Source organism: Opisthocomus hoazin, chromosome 5, assembly GCF_030867145.1.
Source record: "Opisthocomus hoazin isolate bOpiHoa1 chromosome 5, bOpiHoa1.hap1, whole genome shotgun sequence".
Taxonomy (NCBI): domain Eukaryota; kingdom Metazoa; phylum Chordata; class Aves; order Opisthocomiformes; family Opisthocomidae; genus Opisthocomus; species Opisthocomus hoazin.
In genome coordinates this window covers 7,846,002-7,868,493 of record NC_134418.1, presented here as the reverse complement: position 1 = coordinate 7,868,493, position 22,492 = coordinate 7,846,002, and the positions used below count along the sequence as shown (strand labels likewise).

Genomic DNA, 22,492 nt, shown 5'->3' with positions numbered 1-22,492 from the left:
CACGCACTCTGCCGTGCTGTCTCATTTTGATGTGTTCAGTCACCGTATTTGCCACCGATTGAAAATCACATGACCCTTTTTATTTTAAATGTCTGATAAAAGTTTTCAGTTTCAAAGGGGCTGAGTGTATGAAGATTGTCCATACAAAGTTTAAAAACGCCACACGCAAACTGACATGTAAGGCTATGTTTGATCTGTAATGCAAACAGAATAAACAATGATGGTGAGCTGTAAGCCTAAAATTCCTCTCATCTTTGAAGGCCCACGGCTTTAAAAGTACAACTGCCTTCTGTGCCACAGCCTGGCAAGTGTATCTACATGCCTATATGTATATATATACTTACACTTAACATAAAAAGCTTCTGTGTTCAAAATAGGGTCAGTAGCTAATTGCAAGACTATGGTTTTCTTCTTTAACCACCTTCTGCTCATGAGTGAAGGTGAGTCCAAATCTTATCCCACTGAAGAAAAACAAATCCAAACACGAGCAGGAGCTGGTTGAAATTATGTAGACTACAGAAACCAGACTACAGAAGCCTTTGCAATACATGCAAGGCACAAATCAAGCCACACAAATAAATGGCATGCAGTAGGGCAGAGTGACTCTTAAGAACACTTACAGGTACCCTGCGGAGGCAAAACAATTCCTCAAAAATGCAAAACCCACCCAGGCACAGCAAGCCAGCGCAAGACCCAGACAATATGTGCCACCTCACTTAAGTAGGGCATAAGATGATATTTTCCTAGGGGGAAATTTCACACCAATTTGGGTGCTCAACATGAGATGCTCAAGAGGGAGCCGATACCCAAGGCAGGATGTGCATCCTAAGCTTTCTGCAAATCGAGACCTTTACAGCATCTCACCTGGCGCATCCAAAACCAGAGCCATCTTCTCAGCGCCGTGGCTGAGAGCTGCAGCTGCGCTTGGCTGTTGCATCGTCTGTGCTGGGTGGTTTGCTGTAGTTTTTGCCTGTGGAGATGTCTTTGCCGGCATCACTAGAGATCAGCCTCCAAAGGCAGGAGCTTTAAAGGGCAGGAAGAAGCCACTCCTTCCACATACCTGGCAGTATGTAAAGTTTTTGACTGCATGAGACTACGGAGCTGGATCACAAAGGGTAGAAGGCACTGGTGGAGAGCGTTACGCTCAGCACGGAAGACTGTGCTGTAGGCGAATTGCAGGATTGCTTGTTTCAACCCACTCACCCTGTCTCTGAGGGCCAGCGATATAGCTGCCGTTTGAAAAAGTGCCAGAGGAGAGTCTCTTAGGGCTTGCTTAGAGCTGAAGCATACAAAACCAGTGTTAGCCTCCACCTTCGAAGGTGGTTTCGGTACCGCTGTCACAGCACGTGTTAGGAGCGTCCTCTCGCTGCAGCACCGGCACAGAGAGCAGAGCGGGGCCGCGGGCTCCCAAGCGTATCCTGCCCTCTGCCATGCCCCCAGAGCTGCTGAAATGTGCAGTACCTCGGCACGTACTGTGTGCATCCACCTACTGCCTTCTTAAAACCAAGGTGATGCACTTACTGTATAAAGGCTTATTAGTTTTTTTTTGATGAAAATGACTCAATAAAGTCCAGCCATTAAGAACTCCTGCCTAAATCACCCCTTATATTCGAACAGAGCACTCAGTGCTCACATTAAGTCTCCCTGAAGATGAGACGATGCATACAAAGATACCCATGATCTTAATTTAGCTTTTATAGACTTCATAAATTTGTGTTAACAAAGTGTAACTGAAACCCCCCGCTGGCAAAAAAAATATTAGCAATGAGCTACTTTAACTGCTACAGGAAGACCATGGTGAGGGATGGTCTTTCTGCAGAGGTTATAACATGGATTTCCTGCTACGGCATGCAAGAAAGCAGCAGTGTGCTATGCAGTGCCGTATTGCAACAGAGCTGGTAAACTCCATGTGAGTAGGAAGGTGTCCCTCTTCTACCTCCTTCTCCTCCTCCTCCTCCCCTTCCCCAGAGTTACTGGATCCCTGCACCAGCGCAGTGGGCAGGGTTGGAGCCACTGACCCAGGCAGCTACGGCAAAAAAGGGACTTTTTGGAGCAGCTTGTACCAGTGAAGGAGAGCAGGAGCTTATGTGCTTTTTGCTGAATCGGGGCCCCACCTCAGTGTCGCGGCTGAGCAAACAGGCAACTGTTTGGTTTGCTGGTGATTCAAACAGGCCAGCAGAAAAATCACTGCAGGTCAACTCAGAGCAAATACCTTCAGAAACGTTCAGAGAAAAGCGAAGCCTGAAGAACTGTTTTGTTTCAGGTTGAATGAAGTGTTTCACTTTCAAACGGAGCCGCGGGTTTGCCGAAGCTCTCTTTTGCAGAACAGCCTTGAGAAGGAAGTAATTTCAAACTTAAAAATTGGCATGGTTCAAATTTTCAGGGCTTTTTCCCAGCAAACTTGAAGTGAACCTCAAGTGAACAGCAAACAGTTGGAGCATTGCTGAACCTGCCTAATCTAAAGAAAATTTTGGCGGCTGAAGGGTTGAGTGCCTCTCCACGGCGCGCAGCAGAAGGAAGGTGTGAGCCCTCCTGGCGCGGAGCAGCTCCCCGCGTGCTCTGCTTATGGCACCCAGCTCACCCTCCGCTGGTTCCTGCAGCAGCTGCCTTTACAAATGAAGTGTTTCACCTACGTTGCCATTTTCCACTCCCAAGTACCCTGAGGCTAAAGCCCATTTTACAGCTCACAAATTATTATGTTTTGATTTACAATATTTTCTTGTAAAAAGAAAACCCACTGCAGGTTTGTGCTCAAGAAACAAATGCAAATTCCTTCTCCTCCCCCCAAAATAACGCACAGTGAAACAGATTTCCCTGCGAGCAGAGCTCTTTGCTACTGAAGATGACAAGGGGTCCATGAGGAGTGACCTGGCCCCTGCAGACCCTCACAGCCAGTGGAAAAGGACAGTTTCTGATGGAAAGGACGGCACCAGCAGTACCAGAGAAGATGTTAGCAGATTACACGTAGCTAGTGTGAAAAGGCATAGAGATAGATGACCTCCAGGTTAGGAGAAGTAGTTGGTTACATGCTACATTGAGTGTACTCTGAGCATGGCATCTATAGAACCTGAAAAAACAAAAAAAATCTTTATTTTCTTTGATCAAAAATACATATAGAAATGCCTGTTTTGAGGAAAATATCATACATTTTTTTTCTTGTTTAACAAAATAAATTAAATATACATGACTTCTGTTTAAACTCTATATAGAATTACAAAGGTTTTATATTTGCAATTGGATTCATTTCCAGTCCATATAGGTATTTAATATGGTCCTTATTTATTTTCTCTTCTTTCTGGTTTTATTGTAGTTCAAGCTGCAAAAAAGTTGTATCATTTCCAAAATGTTATCTGAAGGGAGGGGACAACCACACACAACTTAGGTGAATATTTCTCAAATGCATTTTTTCCTACAAGATTATTATTTCATTCTCTTTGTTTTTTATTTTTTAACGTTTTCATGTATTTTGCATTGATGTAGAAAATCCAGTAGCTTGTCACTGTGAGCCATCAGAGAAGGACAGCGTTTTGCTTTCTTCAAAATCAGCAGTTCAGTTATTATTATTATTATTATTTCTTAAATATAAATATAAAGGTGTTCTGTACAATATTCCTCTTTCCTTCCTTGCTTTTTCCTGGCAGTGGCACTGAGTCCTAGGACCGGGGGAGTGGAGCACTTGAGGTTTGGTCTGCAGAACCCCCCCATAGGAAACACGATGCCTATGGGTTGCAGAAATCGAACCGACCAGCTTGATCGGCATTTCAGACCAAATGGCCACGACTGAGGAGCATTTGGCTTTTCACATTGTGAACAGAAATTAGCTTTTCCCGATCCTCTTGTGTTATTTTTTTTCCCCTGGAAGAGGTGAATTGGTTATGTCTCCCGTTGCTTTGGCACTAAACCTCAGACACTTCAGAGCTCAAGTCACTCCAAGTGGGACAGGTCTGGGGGTTTCCCACTGAAACAAGTGATGTGCAGCAGGCACAGGAGCAGCGGTGCCCATCCAGAAGAGCAGCGCGGTTGTCTCTTGGTTGTCTTGCTCCTCTTAGCAACACAAGGAGGAGGTGGTGGTTCATGTCCCTGTGTCCTGTCTTGCTTGTTGCCACCTTGATTAAAAAACCCAGGAAGGCTCCGCTGTTGGAGATGGCTGCCTCTCTGTTGAGATTTGGAGTTCCTTCATTATTCCTTACCTACATCCTGGTTGCAATAATTAAAAAAAAATCTCTTTTCTCTCTCTGTCTTTCTCTATTATATATATATTTATATAGATAGATATAGATATATACACATATATATATACACACACATACACACACGCATATACAATTATATATATGTATATATATATTTAAAATTATATATATAATCTTTTCTGTCTGCTTTGCCTATTGCTGGCAGCGTGAGCTGGCTTGGAGCAGTCTCTTCTGAGGTACCACGAGGAAAAGCCCAAACGAGCCACTGTACACGACTGCCCTCTTAGCACTGGTACTGAATGTGCTGGTGCTGATGGACTTTGCCTTCCACGTGCGAGTGGGTGTGGGTGTGGATGTCCGTGTAAATCTTTGGGTACATTTTGGATGCCATGGCCGGGGCGAGTGCAGGCCCTTGCGACAGTAAATGCTGCTGCTGGGCAACATATTCCTCATAGTTTATGGAGGAGATGCAGTCTTTGTCGGGGACCTGGGAGACGCAGATTCTGTCCCGGGGCTGTGGCCGGTGCACGGGGGCGGCAGCTGGCGGGGAGCAGGGTTTCTTCTTGGTCTGGCAAAGCCACAAGAGGATCGTGCCGAAGATGAAGACGGCTCCGGCGGGGATGCCAATGATCACGGGCCAGGGCAGGCTGCTGGCTGAGGAAGGGGGCACAGGTGCACTCGGAGGCTTGGGATCTGGACATTACAGCAGGAAAGAGACACTAAGAGTTAATTAAATGCAGGCAAAGTGGATTCAAAACAGCTGTCACACTTGGGCTGGCTTTTGTACAGGCTGTCTGGCAACCCTGCCAGACCAAGTAACAAGGGAGAAATCAAGCCAGCACATGATGTTGGGTAACTAATTTGCTTTTCATTGCTCCTGGAAGGACAAACAACTCATTTTCTCTGGTTTAGGGGTCAGGCAGGGAGTCTTTGGGGGATTTTTTAACTTTCTTATCCAAGCTTTAATGGATGCACAAGAGCCAGCCCGAGAGAGTTTCCTAACACCCTCACTCTGCAATGGAGTGGGCTTTGCTGCCCAGATCGGAGGACTCAACATGGGATGTGTCAGTAATACCTCCATGTCAGCAGCCCAACAGGCATGACTGGGTTGCGCAGAGCAATGGCACGTTTTCCACTTGCCTCTACCAGGTGTAGCTGTGTGTGCGTGGCCTTTAGACACTCATTAGTATCCCTTTCTGGTGATACTGAAGCTACTCAGCAGTGGTCCGCCATGGCAGGTGGCATGAATGGAGTGTTTTGGAGGTGTTGTCTTGAGTTTCTTGTGTGGCTGGGAGGAAGGCTGAAGGATGGGAAAAATGTAGGTGAGCTGGTGGTGCCCAGGCCACAGAGAACTGAAAGTTCACATGGCATTAAAGTGTGTGTCCAAATCCCTGTGCCAAATGGGCTCTACATCCACCACTCTCACTGGAGCTGCCCTTGGCTTTCCAAGGATAGCAAATTCAGCTACCACAGGAGACAAGATGCTTCAGACAGCATCTTTCACATGCACCTCCCCCTTCCCCGCTCTGCTGTTGGCGGCATGTACATCCCTGAATAGCCACTCCGGTTTCTCAGCCTGATTTCTTGATTTATAGACCCGAACGGAATCCTGGGGTAGGATCCTAGCTATCAACATCCCCATCTAGATAGCTACCAAGTGGGATTTCCAAAGCCTTGAAAAATACCTGAGCACAGAATTCAGATTGCAGGGAGACACCCAAGAAACTTTGAAAACCACAGGCTATCCAAATTGTCCAACATGCTAAATTCAAACATATGTTACTTCACTTTCAAGCCAAACTTCTTTAAGACACTATTGCCTTTTTTTCTCCTTGACAAATAATCCTACAGCTAGTTTGAAATACTAAATATATACCATAAGGTCTCTTTGAAATCAGAAGAACCTGTACTGTTGACCTCAAAAGACAAAAAGTTTATTCACCAACACTGGAAATTACAGAATAATTTAGGCTGGAAGGGGAGTCTGGAGGTCATCTGGTCCAGCCCCCTGCTCAAAGCAAGACAGGATCAGAGAACTGACCCATCAGCTGACCACAAAACCAACAGTCTTCATGTTGTTTGGCAGAAATCCTCTGCTGGGCTGGAATGAAAGTGTTTTGATATTCATCCATGCTGTTCTTCGGAGCTGTCTATGTCAAATCTGGTAGATTTACAAGCAAAATTGTGTTTTTCTAACTCATGGCCTTGCAACCACATCTTTGCCTCTGAGGGCAAGTTGGGTTCTCCTTCTCCATCACTGCCAGTAATAACAGGCCTGCAGGCTCTGGTTCTGGTATGAGGCCTCATTATAGTCCCATTTAAATCAATGGAAAGTCTCCCACTGATTTCAGCGGGAGCTGGATCAGACTCTCATAGTTCAGAAACTCCCAGAGGCTTTGAATCATATCTCACCCATGCAGCCTTTTCCTTGGGATTGACAGGCTTTCTAGTTGGAGTTTAGTCCTAAACCTAAGTGATGCCACAGAAGATGCCAAGAGAACTTTCTTACTTGGCAACCCGCTGTCAGTATCTAAATTCAAGCTAGTGACTCTTGATGGCTGCGGAAACGCAGAGCTTTGGCAATCTGAGCAAAGCGAGCAGAAGAAGCCATGTTGCCTTAGTTACAGGAGTCATTTTTCCCACTACCTACACAGAAAACCAGTCCTAACAGCCTGAGAGAGTTAATGGTCTCTGTCTCTCACTGGTGTCTTGACTGGAGACACCCCATCAGACCTGACAGCTAAAACAATCTGATATTGTCTCCAGCTTCTGCAGTTTCTTCGCTATGTTGGCCTTGTGGTGGTGAAGGGAAGAAAAAGAAGTAAGATTGATTTTTGTCATAAAACTGGTGGATCTGCAGCTACATTCACAAGCAGGATGAGGCAGAAAGAAACACCCTTTTCAACAAAACATATTTATCAGGGCAGAACTGCACAGTCAGGAGGCAAAGAAGTAAATGACAAAGCGAGGACGATGTACCTCAAACACACTCGACAGCCTCAGTTGGACGTGGCCACCAGCTCTGAGAGAAGGAAGCAGCTGTGAGTTTGGCACAAGGGTCCCCAGGGGATCATTGGGTAAGAATTTAATCAATCATTCCCTCTTTCACGCTTGTTCTTTTCCTTCCCTTGTGACTGGGACAACTTGTATTCTTCTCTCATTTTATGGGCCTGTATCATTACTTCCTTTTACCAGTAAAAGCAATATAAGTAAGAGCAAGAGAAAGGAGAAATGTAAGAATCAGGGATTGCGAACTGTGCGGGCTATTCGGTTCCTCTCGCACATCCTGCGCCCTATCACTGAAGTGATGTAGTGCTTGCAACTGCAGTATCCTTTCCCAGCTCCTCTTCCATGCAGGAGGAGACAATTCATTTTATTTCACATTGCTGGAATCATTATTCCCCATGAAGAAAGAAAAGGAAATATCACCAAGAGGGTTTCAGCAGGTGCAGATTTAAACCAGGGTTGATTTAGTCCCTCGCTCATTCTTATCAGAACTGGGCTAGCCTAAATCAGCACAGCATCACAGAGGGCCATGAACCCCAGTGGGCATCAGTAGTTGTATTAATAAATACCACGATGTGGACTATTGGTTCAGATGGGGGGGAAAAAGGCATAACTCACCTGGCAGGACTGTGAGAAAAGCACTGCGAAAGCTGTAGCCCATGGTGTTTGCCCCTAGGCAAATGTACATCCCTGCATCCTCTTCCTTGGCTCGAGTAATCATCAGTTTGTTCAGGTAGGAACCATCGGGACGAGACCAGACCTCCCCCGTGGGCAGCACAACAAACTTCTGTCCCCCAACGTCGATGGTTGAGTTGTACTTGCTCTCTGTGCCATACTCCACCCTTTTCAGCCACTGGATGACAGGTTTGACATCGCTGCGGACTTTGCACTGGAAGGATGTGGTCCCACCGTAGTCTACTGTCGTGTTGACGGGGTGCGTCCCTGTCAGGATGGGCTTGGACCTCGTCCTCTCTGCACAAAAACACATGGAGCTCCATGGAAAAAGGTGTTTGCCAATCTCATTAACTTGTGATTGCAGAAATTTAGAAACGGCGTAGGAGGGATGCAAAAGAATTGTCTGGTCCAACCCCCTGCCCCAAGGCAGACTGAGATTTCTGCAAACCTCTCCTGATATAAATTTGCCCAGCCTCTGCCAAAGCCTCTAATGGTAGATGATCTCCAGTCTCTCCAGACAACTCCACTATTGTCTGATGCTTAGTAAGTCTTTTCTCATGCTGAATCTGAATCTTCCTGTTTCTATCAAGGGAGTTACTTACTTACTCTATCTGCATCAGTCCTGGAGAAAAGCTTTCTCTCCCTCTTAGCCCTTATATTTCGGAAGATTTTCTTTGGTCCTCTCTACTGCACACTGAACAACCCTCCTAACTGCTAAGCAAACAGGGTCTTAAGAATCTCTTATAGAAGGTTCTTCTGTCTTTGCTGTGTTTCTGCTCTCTCAGGTCACTCATGAAGCATTTATATTTGGGTATCCAGTTTGCGGTGGCATTACTCAGCACCACACAAGCCAGACCTGGCCTTTCTCCTCCTTGTCAGTATTGTAAGTCCAGTCCAGACTGCTGAATTTCCCCATTCCCTTGATGTATGCTGCAACTATGAGATGACAAAAGGGGTCATCCTTCCTTGCACTCCTGCTTATCCTCATGTCTCAGTGACCGTATCCCAGAATAATGGGATCTTAATGATGTACCTTGACCGACAGGGTCAGAGGCTGCAGTGATCTTTCTTGAGTCTTGACCAGAGGAAGATAAATGGCCTGATACTAGCCATTTCAGGTTTAAATTTGGGCAATAGTACAGATCTGAACACAAATGAAGTGGATTATTTCCCTGTAAATGTTCACCTGATATTGACCCTGATGATGTTTTATCAATGTTTATAAATATCTGAAAGGAGTGTGTAAAGAAGATGAAGCCAGGCTTTTTCCAGTGGTGCCCAGAGACAGGATCAGAGGCAACGGGCACAAACTGAAGCACAGGAGGATCTTTCTAAACATCAGCAAACACTTTTTTACTGTGAGGGTGACCAAGCACTGGCACAGGTTGCCCAGAGAGATGGTGGCATCTCCATTCTTGGTGATATTCAAAAGCCATCTGGACATGTTTCTGGGCAACTGGGTCTAGGTGACCCTGCTTGAGCAAGGGGAGTTGGACCAGATGACCTCTGGAGGTCCCTTCCAACCTCAGCCATTCTATCATTCTGTGATGCTGTGTCTCTTACTACCATGTCTGGTAGGGTGTAATTTACAAGTGATTATGACAGAACCTTATGTATACTCAGATACAACCTAAGTTTTTTACTAGATTATTTACAAGTACATATGTATTGAGAGCCCACACCAGAACCACTATGGCTACCCCAGTCTGGGGACAATGAGCGGCAGGGTAAGACATGTTCCTTCCCCTTTTGGTCTTCCCAAATGTTTCCTTAGGACAGACAAAATTGGATGCAAGAAAGCCCCTTCTTTCATGGACTAATGTAAGGCTGTGGATGCTGTCTCAGCCTTTGTCTGGGAGTCCTTCAGGAGATATCTGTCATCCCTTTTGCTGGGGCTGACAGCTTCCCATGGGGACCAAACTCTACTAGAAGCCATTCCATGCCATGTCACCCACTGCTGGGGGAGCTGAGACCGTATGCACTACCAGTGAGGCAGATCTTCACTTCATCATCACCTCCCTGCTTTTATTATTTCTTTCTTCAGTCTAATCATCTGCATACCAACTATGGAGCAAATTTTTGTGGAGGAAGAACTCAGAAGGCTTTTGATTTTCTAGTTAATAACAAAATGTTTCCTTTCTTGCAAATTTTTTTGCCTCAAGTCTCAGCTGATGAAGGAAACAAGATGGTAGGAAAGGAAATCAAACACAAGAAGTTCACAAGACCATCCTTTCCAGCATGATCGTAAGTCTTACGTTGTGTCAACACCACATAAAGTCAAAGGAAAAATATATTCCTCATTCTGAGGAACGTTTGAATTTTTTCAGTGCTAGCATCAGAGAAATCAGTCACAGTTTCCAGACAAGGAGGAACTGCAAACCTCTATCCTAGGCACAGAGAGAAATTATGGTATCACACTGGGTGGTAACTGCTGGCAATCATCAACTGCTTTTGACAGCAAACACTGTTGGATTGAGCATGCAATAAAACAGCTCCCACCAGCACTGGCTCCAGGGTGAGAAGAAGGAACAATGGACCCTCTTTCAAAAACTCAGGATACTTTCAATAATGAGGGCTCTAAAGATGTGCTTGGGAAACAAAAAACCCACAGTGGTCTCTATAGGCTTTGTCTTGCGACTACCAGCAGGAATCACAGCTGGGCAGACTGACTGAGAGTCAGATAAGCAGGACTTAGGAGTGGAGGCTCAGGGGGGGAAAAAGGGGAGGAAATTGAATAAAACCTGTAATGCTCCACAGAATGATGTTAAAAATAGAAAGATGTCTGAAAACTGCTTAATGCCCTTATCTCCTTGACTCTGGTTCCAGCTTTGGTTACTGTTTTCACTCCTAGCCAGCAAAAGCTAATGAAAACAAAGGTTACATACATCTTTAAGTTGATAAAAACCAAGATAAACAGGGACACAGAAAGAGGTTTGTTCCTGGTGCTGTCTGGTTTTGATGAAGTGAAAATGCCACAGCTGCCATTAGGATGGGGCTTGATTCATTTCCCTGTCTCTGCTCCTGGGTTTAGTGTAAACACATGTTTTTACTGTCTCTACACAGCTGCATCTTTATCAATCCCAGATGTCCAGCAGGTTTGTGCCTTTGGAGCCCAACAGAGCTCCTCACATGTGCTTTTAATTCCTCTGATTCTAGAGAAAGGATTTATCAGAGAACAGATCTTTACCTTTAAGAACAATCTTTCACACTGGGATAAACTTTCTCATGCTAAAATGTATGCAAAGACAGACAAACAACATGCTTCCCATGTGGCTGGAAATAGCCCTCTGTGCCCCTGCTCCTCATTAATGAAGGATATTCAATCTTCCTGCCACTCAACTCATCTTCTTCACTTTCTTGCATTGGCTGCTCTGTAATAGTTTCCAGGACAACTTATGATGATATCATAGGCAAAGCACAATGATTTAAGAATAAGAACTCTTCTCTGGTAGACTTAGGTATGATTTGAGTATAATTATCGTCAGTAATAATAGGGGAAACAGGAGATTAAAGACCAAGAATTGGAATAGCTAGATAGTAAGGAGAGCAATTTACCCCACCACAATGCAGGGTAATTCCCCACAGGTCATCTTCTAAGGGCTGAATCTTTAAAGCCACGTAGGCATCTAAAGATACAGACAGGACTCTAGTGGGAGTATGTTGGGTTTTATTTTTAGTATCTCATTTGTACCCACCTGAACCTTCAGATGGCCAAATATTTTTAAAAATCTGGCCCTAAAGCCTTGTCAGGCTAATCACTCTAGTCATAAGATTTCTGCTCATTCCCCTGGGAGAATTCTCTAATGAAGTGGGCCTCCTATTACAGGTATCTAGACTAAATTTTCAATTGATTAGTTTCACCCTATTACCGCTCTGATAAAGTCATCTGGGCCATCTTAAATATTTCTACTCCTTCTCTATGGTACATGAAAGAGCTTTCTCAGTTAGTTCTTGCTCTGTCCTTGATTTGACTCTGTTGGTATTGTAAGACTGCTGGCCAATGGTGAACTTTCACTATACAGGTGCCCTTAAAGATGACTGTTTCCCAAGTATCTCTCCTCATTTCAGCTTCTAAATTGTATTGTTGCTACTCTGTCTTGCCCGGGTGTTAGGTTTATTCTGTAACGCTTTCTCTGTCTCTGCTAATGTTTTTAACACTTCCCCATTTCTGTGTCCAGCTGTCAGCACTGCATGCTTGCCATCACGCTCTCTTTACTTTGCCAGCCCCCTTCTCCAAGCTCCCTCCCTGCCTTTCCACCTCAGAGGCTGCACTTACGGATTACTTCAACTTTGTATGTTGCATTGATTTCTCCAACTTTGTTAAACACTCGGCAGGTGTATTTCCCACTATCCTCTGGCTTCAGATTCTTCAGGTTCAGTGTCCACTTCTTCTTCTTGTTCTCCCCAATCTCTTGGGCTGTGAGAGGTTTATTGTCCTTCAGCCACGTGATGTCAGGCCGTGGGTTCCCACTGGCCACGCACTTCAGGCGGATGGAGCTGCCGACAGGACGGGCGATCACTCTCCGTCTCATCTTGGCAGGCTGCGTGAACCTGGGCCGGGCTGTAAAAGGCATGAAAAATTGACTGTGGTGAGAAAAGGGCACGCAAAGGAAGATGCTGCTGTCAAGCATTATGGGCAATTTTGTTTGAGAGGCACCTGGCAGCCCCATATGTACCAGTCTATCACTGTCTCTTATATCAGCTCAAACTGGTTTCCTCTAGAAAGCAGGCACTATCCAGCCTGATGCATCTGAATGTCTGCTGGACTGCTACAGCTGCCACATTAGCCTTCAGCATAGCACCACCCTGGAATTTCTCAGAGTCTGTAAGGCAACTGCATCAAATCAACTCATAAAATAATACCAAAATCACGCTATTGTAGCTGAAGGCAAAATGCAGCCCCATAATCACATTGTAATTGTTACCGTATTCCATGCCACAAATACAAGCCCTTAGCCAAGACCTAAGGAAAAACCCCAGATTCCTGTCAGGCTGACCATTTTCTCAATCTTTTGCTGGTCACTTGAAATTTCATTTTCTGAAGATGTTTTGCCTCTTACTTCTCACTGCCTTTAATGTGGCTTAAGAAGAGTCAACATCTTTTCCATGCGTAGCAAAGTCTTAGAAGTATGCCAGACTTATGTACATTGATCTGAAATGTATGCAATTCATTCAACAGTAATTTATGAAGCACTCACATTGAAAGGCCCAAAGAAGCAAACAAACAAATGGAAAGACCCAATAAAAAACCCTTTAGTTTTTATTATTAGGTGATACCCCATGGCAGTCCATTCCAAAAACGGAGAAGCTGAAGCAATAGCTGCTGGTAGACAGAATCGTGGGTGAAGATAATATTTCCTTGCCTTAGCAAGGAAATCACAAATATTTCTAAAACTGCAGTGACAAGAACACCAGAGAAATGCAAGCCACTCACCTGGCAAAATCTGAAACTTACACCCTCAACTGCACTTCATTTTAATTCAGATGATGTCAGAATTCCAGGCAGAAAAGAGGGGGCACCTTTACATCCTATTAGCTTCACTGACACTGCAGAGTCTTTCTGTAAAGTCAGGAGTTGGTCTAACTATCAATAGAAAGAAAAAGAACCTCGCAAAAACTTTTAAGACAGTTGAAACAACAGAATATGATCTGTTGCAAGGCAAAAGCTTGTCTACTAGTACCCTATAATGAAGAAATAACAAGAAACTACAAACTTCTCACAGTTAATGTAATTATGCAATGCCAGTCCAGGGGCAATTCTAGCTGCAATCTCCTGCTGAGATTAGCACTACTTCTGACTCCCACTTGGCACTCTCCTCCTACACCCAAAATACTCCTGTCAAGTTCATCTGTCTTCATTTTTGTTTGGGCAAAGCCAGTTTCTCCTCTGAGTCCATTCAACGTCTCCACGACACATTTCTTTCGCTGCTTTTGAACCCCGTTTCTTGCTTACAGTAATCTTACTCTTCAGCCATAAAGCACAGTCACACTGCATGTTCACACTCCCTGGTAAATTCTCCCTGATCCTTTTCTTGGAAAATAAGAGAAAAAGGTAATGAGTGGCCTGCTCTGTGGCACACTGGGTTGAATTATGCCAATCAGCCACTGTCCTTCACCACCAGCAACTCAAGAGCCACAACCCCAGTAGCACATAACACACCAAGGAAAGCTGAGTAGGTTGTGCTTCAGGTGTCAGGGAAGTTTGCTGCAGGGCAGCAGAGTGGGACTCCCTGCTACAGAGCCAGTCCCGCTGTCCAGGGCTGAGGGCCAGAAGCTCTGGGATGTGCATTATAGTAGAGTTTTGCTGGTTGGAGGAGGCTGGTCTCCAGCTTCCTCTCTCCAAGTGCTGGGGAACTGCATCTATTGCCCTCCGAAATCTATGAACTTATCCCTTAGTCCTCACCCTGCTGCAGCCTTGCCCAACATCCCTCCCTCTCAGTAGAAGACACCATTAGGCATACCCCTCTCTTCAGAATCCTCTTCTGTAGGGGAAACCATCTGCCTCAGCAGCCTTCCCTTGCCCCTTTGGCTGTCATGTTGGGTCCCAGCCGTTTCATGTTATTTCAGACTCTTGCTCAGAAATGCTTTACTCTCCGTACAGAGGCTTTCATGTGTAATCTAATGAACTGGAGCAACGCTGGCACTGAAAGTCCTTGCAGTGACAGCTGAGCAGCAAGTGTGACACACTAACCTACTCCACAGGTTGTGGTGCACAAATTGCTGGGTATTCCCTTGGGGGTCTGCTGCAAGAGGAGGCCCCTCCCAGCAAAAACAATCACCCTCCCTGAGACGCAATTAACCCCATCACAGCTGCACGTTGTGAGCAATGACATGCCGAAGTTTAAGTCTGAGCTGCGGGAGACGTGTTGATAAGGGCTGTCGTTGTGGAAACCCAGTGAATGTCTGCAGGGTGCACGGAGAGGTTAAGAACCAGCCATGAAATGGGTCAGAATGGTTATCCTCTAATATGGCAGTAATTTACTCCGAGGCCAGGAACTGCAGGTCCAGGCAGAAGTAGATCCTTGCTGGATGGGATTTCTAGGCTGGGATTAACATGTTAAAGAGCAGGCTGGAGACAGGACAGGCACACTGCCCACGCACAATGAAGAGTCAGGTGAGTGAGGCTGAGCTCTCACCTTCCCTTACCTCTTCCCTGCTTCCACAGCAATATTTCAGAAGGACTTGGTGTCCCTGCTCAGTAAGGATGTTGCAAGACAGAAAATCTCTTTCCTCCCAAAAAAGCAGGGCTGTAACACTTCGGGTTTTCCTTCCACTGTGACTCCCATGAATCTGTCTGGAGTTTTGCATTCCCTCCTCTTTCATTGTTGCCCAGATACATACCAAACTACAGGTAAAGCTAAACTTGTTTGGCTCTTTCTGCCTTTCTTTCTTCTTCTATTCAAAGAAGGTTAAGCGATTATGTGGTCTCAAAAGCTACACCAGCTTGTGTGCAATATGCTGAAATCAGATCCCATTTACAGAGTCATGAATGTTTCCTTGACAAAAGCCTGAACTGGACACGTTTAGAAAAGCCAGTTAACAAAAAAGGAGAAAGAGAGAGACACACACACATGAGAGAGAAAAAGAGACCCAGCAAGCACAAAGGAGAAAGAGGGAGAAGCAGCAGTGTGAGACAGAGGCAGAAAAAGTCTCTTTTAAGTTGGTGCTAGTAAATGTCTGTCCCCAAATCTGTACCATTTACAGAAGTTTTGCTTGTTGGAGTGCCAGCGAAGGCCATTACAAAGTGCCTCTGTGTTATTTATACTTCACATGCTTGTTCTCCTCCACATCACTTGGCATTTGCTTCATAAACATGAACTGCCCATTTGTACAGTATAAATTATGCCACACACAAGACCAAGGGAAAACACAAGTGGATGGGGACAAAGAGACAGTGTTGTGTATGGGTTCCTTACTGAAATGCTGTTCACCGTGAAGATTTATTCAAGCTAATGAAAATTAAATGAAACAGAAGGCTGTTGGCACAAAGACCTGGGAAGGATTTCAGCAGTCTCCTCTCCCTGTGGGACACCTCAAGGTGCAAGAATTAGTCCTAGAGGCTCCTATCAGACATTGTTCATACAAAGTGAGATAGTTAGCTTAAAACATGTAGTCTGCTGCAATCCGACACTATCACCTCCATGTAATGACGCTCAGTACCACTTCAAACTTTCATGATACTTCTACAAAAAAGTGTCATGATACGACTAAATATCAAAATACTTTCAAGTCTTTAGGACGAGATCTCAGTCAGTTGTGGGAAGACATGGATGAGGGTATCTACCTTTCCCCACATCAGCTCCCCCTGCTTTTGATGGGAGCAAGACCCCTCCCCAGCGATATCACTCTATGATGGTAGCTGGAAAGCAAAGTGGAGCTTTTTTAAACATGCTTCTCCTCTCCCACTTCTCTAGGGCCGAGGACTGTGCAGACACAAACTGCTGCTTCACCCTTTATCCTCCAGCAACCTGCAGACACGCACTGACCCTTCCTGCACACCAGCTCGCACCAGCACTTTGCTTGTGATCACTGATGGATGGAGAAGGCTCAAGTGTGTGTGTGGCCTGCCCCAGCCATTTCCCTGCCTGGGGAGAGGAGATAGGAGGGACAGAACAGGGAAAAAGCAGAGATGCAGAAACACTCTGCAGCACAAAGAAGGACTAGGCCAGGGCAGCACAGATTAAGACACAATCTGATATGAAGATTATCAATACCTAATAATTCTAGTAGTGCTTACATCTTTTTTCAGAATATTATTGTTGTATTGATACCTCATCCACCAGCTCTACCAGGAGCACATCTGTCATGGCATTCAATGTCTGATTCTGTCTCCGTAAGGGTAATGAAGAGTAGAGAGATGGTAGCTTTTCTTGCTTAGCTGCTGAATCCCACTTGAAAGACTCCTGACCTGGAGTTTATCCAAGTCACCCTTTCTCTAGTTCTAAAATGTTGTCATCCCTTTCCAGAATGAGTGGAGGTTACCTTCCTCTCCCAGAACGAGCTCAGTCTCAGACGAATCTGTAATCCAAAGCTATTATGGCACTGCCTCCTCCAGGTGTGGCCAGGACTACACTGCAGCATACCAGATCCCTTGTTTGCCAGCTTCTGAAGAAAACCGGCCTCAGCTTATGTGGTGGGGACTCATACAGTGAAAGCTTGACAGGTTCCACCCCTACCATTGCTATGAAGTTGCTCCCTAGCCATGAATGTGGTACAAAGCCATCTCTGTATTATAAAATTAAAAGGAGGGATGCACAGCAAGAGCAAAATGGAAATGCTGTGCTTCATCCCTTGAGGCTGTAAACTCACATCTCACTTCTGTCAGTAATGGCCAAAAGCTGTTTGGCATCAGCCTGACAACTTATTGTCCTTCAAGGAGTGCTTGGACGAAACTTTGGACCTGCAAGTCTTGTGGTGATTCAGAACTTGTTCCAAGAGAGGTTTCAGCAGTTCCTCAAAGCTCTGCAACAGCATCAAAAGTCTATGCTTTAACAGTCAAGGTCTTAGAGAAGTTCATGCAGGTGTTTGAAAGAGAGGGCAATTTTAAAAAATACTCAGCTTTGGCCTAATGCTAATTCTCCTGAAGTGAAGTCAGACCTCCCATTTGCCCTCAGTGGGAGCAGTATTATGTTGGCACTGAAGGCTTTTGGAAATATTGCTGTAAAAGTCAACATGCCTTTTACAGAGAGTCTATGAAAGCTATAGTAGCTGCACATGCAAAAGAAAGTCACTGCCCAGAAAAACAAATGCAGGAGAGAACCATGCTGGGCTGTATGGCAGGGGGCCTAGAGCAGACCATGGGCTGCATTTCACAGAAGAACCCTTGGATGGGGTCCATTCACACCGACACTTTCAGCTGACACTCCATTTATTATTTGACCATCTGTAGGGAGAACTCACTCCAGTCGCTCTGCCTTTTCTTGCCTTCAGCAACTGAGAAATGTGCCGCGTGAGCAGCACTAAACAAAGAGCCGAAGAAAACCGGGACCATTCCTTACCCCATTGCTTCCCAGAATGATCTTCATATTCTCCATTGGAGCCTTCAGGTACCTGGCTATCCTTTCCTGAGCTGGCATCGTCTGCAAAGCAAAGGAAAGGCAAGATGTTAAGAAGGTCTCCTGCAGTGCAGCAGTACGATAACAAGAGTTTGCATTTCCTCCTGGAGGCACCACGCAGCTGAAACATGCTCAACATACATTTGGCAGCCACATCCTGGCACTTACAGCCTGGCCAATTTAATGAACAATTTAGTTTGCTGCTTTATGAGCTTTTCGGCAGGCTACCAAAGCAATGGGAGATTAATCAATGTTTCCATTAACAGCTGACAAAAGGCTCTTTGTTTATGTTTACAGGTTGCTGTTCTCTAGGAGGAGCTGATCTGTTGTACCTTCTATGCAAACAATGGTAAAATCAAAATTACAGCTAATTAAACCTAGGAGGTGGGGGAAGACTTATGAGATCAGTCACACAGAGAACAAGAAGTGGAATTAGGGCCACTCATTTGCCTTTCAGCTTCTATACAAAATGAGGAAAGAAAGCAGGTCTGGGGTCAAATGAGCCTTCAGGGGATACTGAATGCAAAATTACGGCTGGAGAAAGTAATGTTGAACAGAAAAACTGCTTGTGTTTGGGTTTTTTTTTAATCAAGACCACCCATCCACCTGTATTGACAACACACCACTTTGTCCCTTACCACTCTAGTTGTATATACCACTACCACAAAGCAGCATCAAGGTCTTAACTCTATGCCCTGTAGTGCTAGGAGAAATAGAAATCACTGCACGGAGAAACCCCACCCCTCCAGCCGATCCCACCTCAAACTGCCACTGTGATATGGCCACCTACAAGGTCTCCACGAGGGTGCCGGGGAGTGCCCTGTGCCTCCTCCTGCAGCCCAGGTGGTGCTGGTGGCCTCAAACCTCTGAAGTGCCTGGATGTGAAGCTCTTTCCTTCTCCAGTAGCAGCCCAACCTCTGCTGCACAAGTGCTCAGCTCAGAGCATCCTCTTGTAGGAATGCATCACACCAGGAGGGAGGTCCACCTGAGGGACTTTGGGCACCTGTGGTTGACGGTGCAGCAAAGAGTGGCTCTTCCAAGGCTACTTCTGTGCTCTACAGTTGGAGCAGCCCCATACAGCAGCTGGATTTGAGATCAAGATCCTGATCAAGAGCTACTCAGCTCCTAGCTAAAGTGCACTGAAGTGTGTGAAGAAAAAAAAAATCAAGTGGAAACACCCGACCTAAGGAATGAACCTCTCCAAATGTCCAGTTCCTAAAACCCCTAAAAGGTCTCATCGGCAAAAGAGAGGAAATTTATTGCTGTAATCTCTACGGTAGAGACGAAAAACTTATGTCAGCTTATACATAAGCATTCCCCCCCCCCCTCAAACGTACAAATAGTAGAGCTGCTCTTTATTGTTGTTTCAGAAGTTAGGCTGTGCTTAAACAGGGCTTGGTGGGTAAACTTGTGTGCAGCCTTTCTGCGAGCAGAGCGTGTGTTTAACCCCACCCTCACCCCAGTTTCCGCTATTTTGGTTCATCAGGTTCCTCTGTGCACAACTCTCCAGCCTGTCCAGGTCTCGCTGAATGGCAGCACAGTCAAATCAAACCACAATCACAGATCATCCCGTCTCTTCCGCATGGGGCATTTTCTGCTGACACATGCTCCCATCTCGTTTGCCACTGTCCCTTAAGCAGAGACGCTGCAATGCCGCATGCGTTTGTCCACCCATCGCCCCTGACAGATTTTTCCCTTCTCCTTGTGGTTCCTCCGCACAGTTTCCCCCGGAGGGATGTGCAGCTGTCACTTCGAGGGGAAAAGACAACTTTCAGGGCAGTGGCACGCTGTGCTCTTACTTTGGCAGCTCCCTCCTGCTAACTGCTCCTTCCCAACCCTCTCTCACCTTCCGTCCATTGCTGGAAACCCGGAGGCTTTCCCGGGGGCTCAAGCCAGCTCCCAGCCCAAACCACAGGGAAGCAGTGTGAAATGCAGTCACACTCAGGAAACCTCAGCTCTCGTGTGGTGCCGTGAGCACAAACGTACCGTCGGGGCTCCGCCGAGGCTGGCCCGCAGCCTCCGGTACAGAGGAGGCAACGAACCCATGTGCTGCGTTTTGCAAATGTATTTTTACAGCCTTTGCAAACCAAACGCAGGGGACACAAATGTACCCTTTATATGATGGTTTGCATACGACAGATTGACTCCTTTCAGTCAAAATACTGCATCGATTATCTTCTGGCAAGTGTACAGTTTTTCATATAAATATCAGTAGTGCTACGAATGAAATCTTGGATGCTTTCTGACAGAGAGCTTAGTAAATCCCATAGCACAATTAGAAAAATGTATTGAGTAACAGAGAAGAAAGAAAAATTGTGGTTGGAGATGTAGGATTCCTACCCATTGTTAACTGTTGAGTATCTTAAAAGCAGTTCAGACGTTTAAGTGACGATGTTCTGTCAATTCTTTCTTAATCCTACTCAGCTTGATGTACAAAGAGCAGTACATCCCCCCTTGCCTCCTGCCTCATGTTACAGTGTGTCAGCCCATGTGCGCTCCTCCTGCCTACACACAAGGACTGACTGGCCTTCTCAACGCCTCTTGACATGCTGCCAAGCTTTTGATGTAAGTAAAATCGCTCTGAATCTGTTTGATCCTTTGAAGATGCTTCTTTGGTTGTTATCCTGCCAAATCCAAACCTGCGGAGTAACCTACCGAACCCAGAAAAAATTTTGGGGGGAAGAGACCAGGATAACTAATGCCACTGTGCTGAGCCTATGAAATAGATAGTTTGATGGAGGAGCAAGACTGAAATAAATAACTGCATGCATTTAGACATGTTGGTTTAGATCCACTGGAATCAGTTTCACTTCAGTTAGGAATGTGGTAATGTTAACAACAACGCATAGCAGAAGGCTCGGTGGTGGTGAGGAAATTTCATAAACCTGGAAATTCATGTAGAGTAAAACCACTCCTTCCCACCCCCAGAGCTGCACACCAGGTGAGGGACATCCCAGTGGTCTCCATTCCAGCTGCAACGTGCAGTGAATTGGGCTCCTGCCTTCAGCATGACTGTATCTGAACGAACTCACACTTGAGAACTGTAGGAAAAAAGCTGATTCATGAGATCCAGAAATTGGATGAAACTCGTTTTGGGAAGATTCCCTGAAGCCCAGGAATCTCCAGTCAGACTTCAGTGTGAGTGAGGCAGCAGAATAGCCAGTGATATTATGATAAAGCGTTTACCTGGGATGGGAGAGACCCAGGGTCGAGTTCCTCTTCTGCTGCATTCAAAGAGGGGTTTGAACCTCCCCTCTGGCACCTTGGGTGAGTGACCTGAGCTCTGAACTGTGGTCCCAGAGAGCCAGAAAGACGCTTGTTATCACATAAAGTGGAACAGCACTGTGAGAGGCAGATATCTCAGTAGCACCCTTGGGATGGAGGACCCCTGTCTAATTCAGATATGACCAAGATTTGACTTCCACCTGCCCCATCCAAAGTTAGTACCGCGGCTCCATGGAAACAACCTGTCTTTCCCTGTTTCGAGGAACTTTCTTATTTTTTTTTTAATTTTAATATCAAGTGGTTTCCTAGGGTAGGGAAACACTTCTGCAGTTGTTCTAGTCCCTGTGCTAGCAAGGATGGGTATCTTTCTGTACCACAAACACACTTTGGTCAGCCTCCTCACTTCTAGGGAGGGATCCGCGATGTTGAAAGCAAAGCCAAATTTCCTGAAAGTCCAGAGGTATGTGGTTCAGCCCAAAGCTGCAGCCTGAAGCCTGGTAAATAGTGCCAGATCTGAAGATCTACTAGTTTCATTGCACCCCAAGCTTTACAAATGCAGCTGGGCTAGTAATATTCTTATTAGATGGTGAGTGGACCTGAAAAAATGAACCACATTCAGATACGTATGACCAGTACACAGAACGATGAGTAGCAGAAATCACATGAGTCTTAGCTATATTCAAAAATGACCTAATAAGCCGATTGCTTACTCATGCTTTTGTCACCTCCCACAGAGGCAGGCAGGTCAGGGTGATAAGTACACACAGAAAAACCAGCCTGCAGCCAAAGGGCAGCAGGGACCAGCTCCGCAGCGTTGCCAGCTCTGCTGCCAGCAGATTACCGCAAGAGGCAGTGCTAAGAAGGATGAGCTGCTGAAGTTTCCTACAAGCTCTCTTTTCTGTGACCTATATTGGAAGGTCATCCTGTACTGGACTTCTTGGACAGTATCACAGGCTTAGGAGAGCAGCCAGTTGGAAGATGAAGTGGAAAACTTGCCTTGAAAAATAATCACTGACTAATTTTATGTCACGAGTATCTGAGGCTGAGGACACACATACATGATTTAGGTGTCCTCACTGTACAGTTTGGTTTTGTGGTGTTAAAAAGCATGCTGCCTGGTTGAGAAATCTGAAGTGGAAGGCTCCGATATCAAGTCAGATGATAGACTGGGAGACATGGCACAAACTCATGTAGCCCCTTCCCCCCCAAATACGGCACCTGGCCATACAAGACAGGGCCAGGACGGATCCAGGGGCATCAGCCCATTGCTCAGGAATGCCATCCCAGTGGCGTGATCCGCAGCTGCTCTCCAGCCATTGCCTCTCTCTTGCTTCAGGA

General features: G+C 45.7%; 1 protein-coding gene across 1 annotated transcript in view; it reads right to left on the bottom strand.

Moving 5' to 3' along the window:
• Positions 1–3,057: 3,057 nt before the first annotated feature.
• FGFRL1 (fibroblast growth factor receptor like 1) overlaps positions 3,058–22,492 on the bottom strand; it is a 177,245-nt gene continuing 157,810 nt past the window's right edge. The window contains exons 4-7 of the mRNA XM_075420334.1: positions 17,873–17,953; positions 12,151–12,435; positions 7,818–8,171; positions 3,058–4,886 (exon numbers count right to left, since the gene is read on the bottom strand). Coding sequence (XP_075276449.1) covers positions 4,477–4,886; positions 7,818–8,171; positions 12,151–12,435; positions 17,873–17,953 — 1,130 coding nt within the window. The 3' untranslated portion in view covers positions 3,058–4,476. The remainder of the gene's footprint in view (positions 4,887–7,817; positions 8,172–12,150; positions 12,436–17,872; positions 17,954–22,492) is intronic.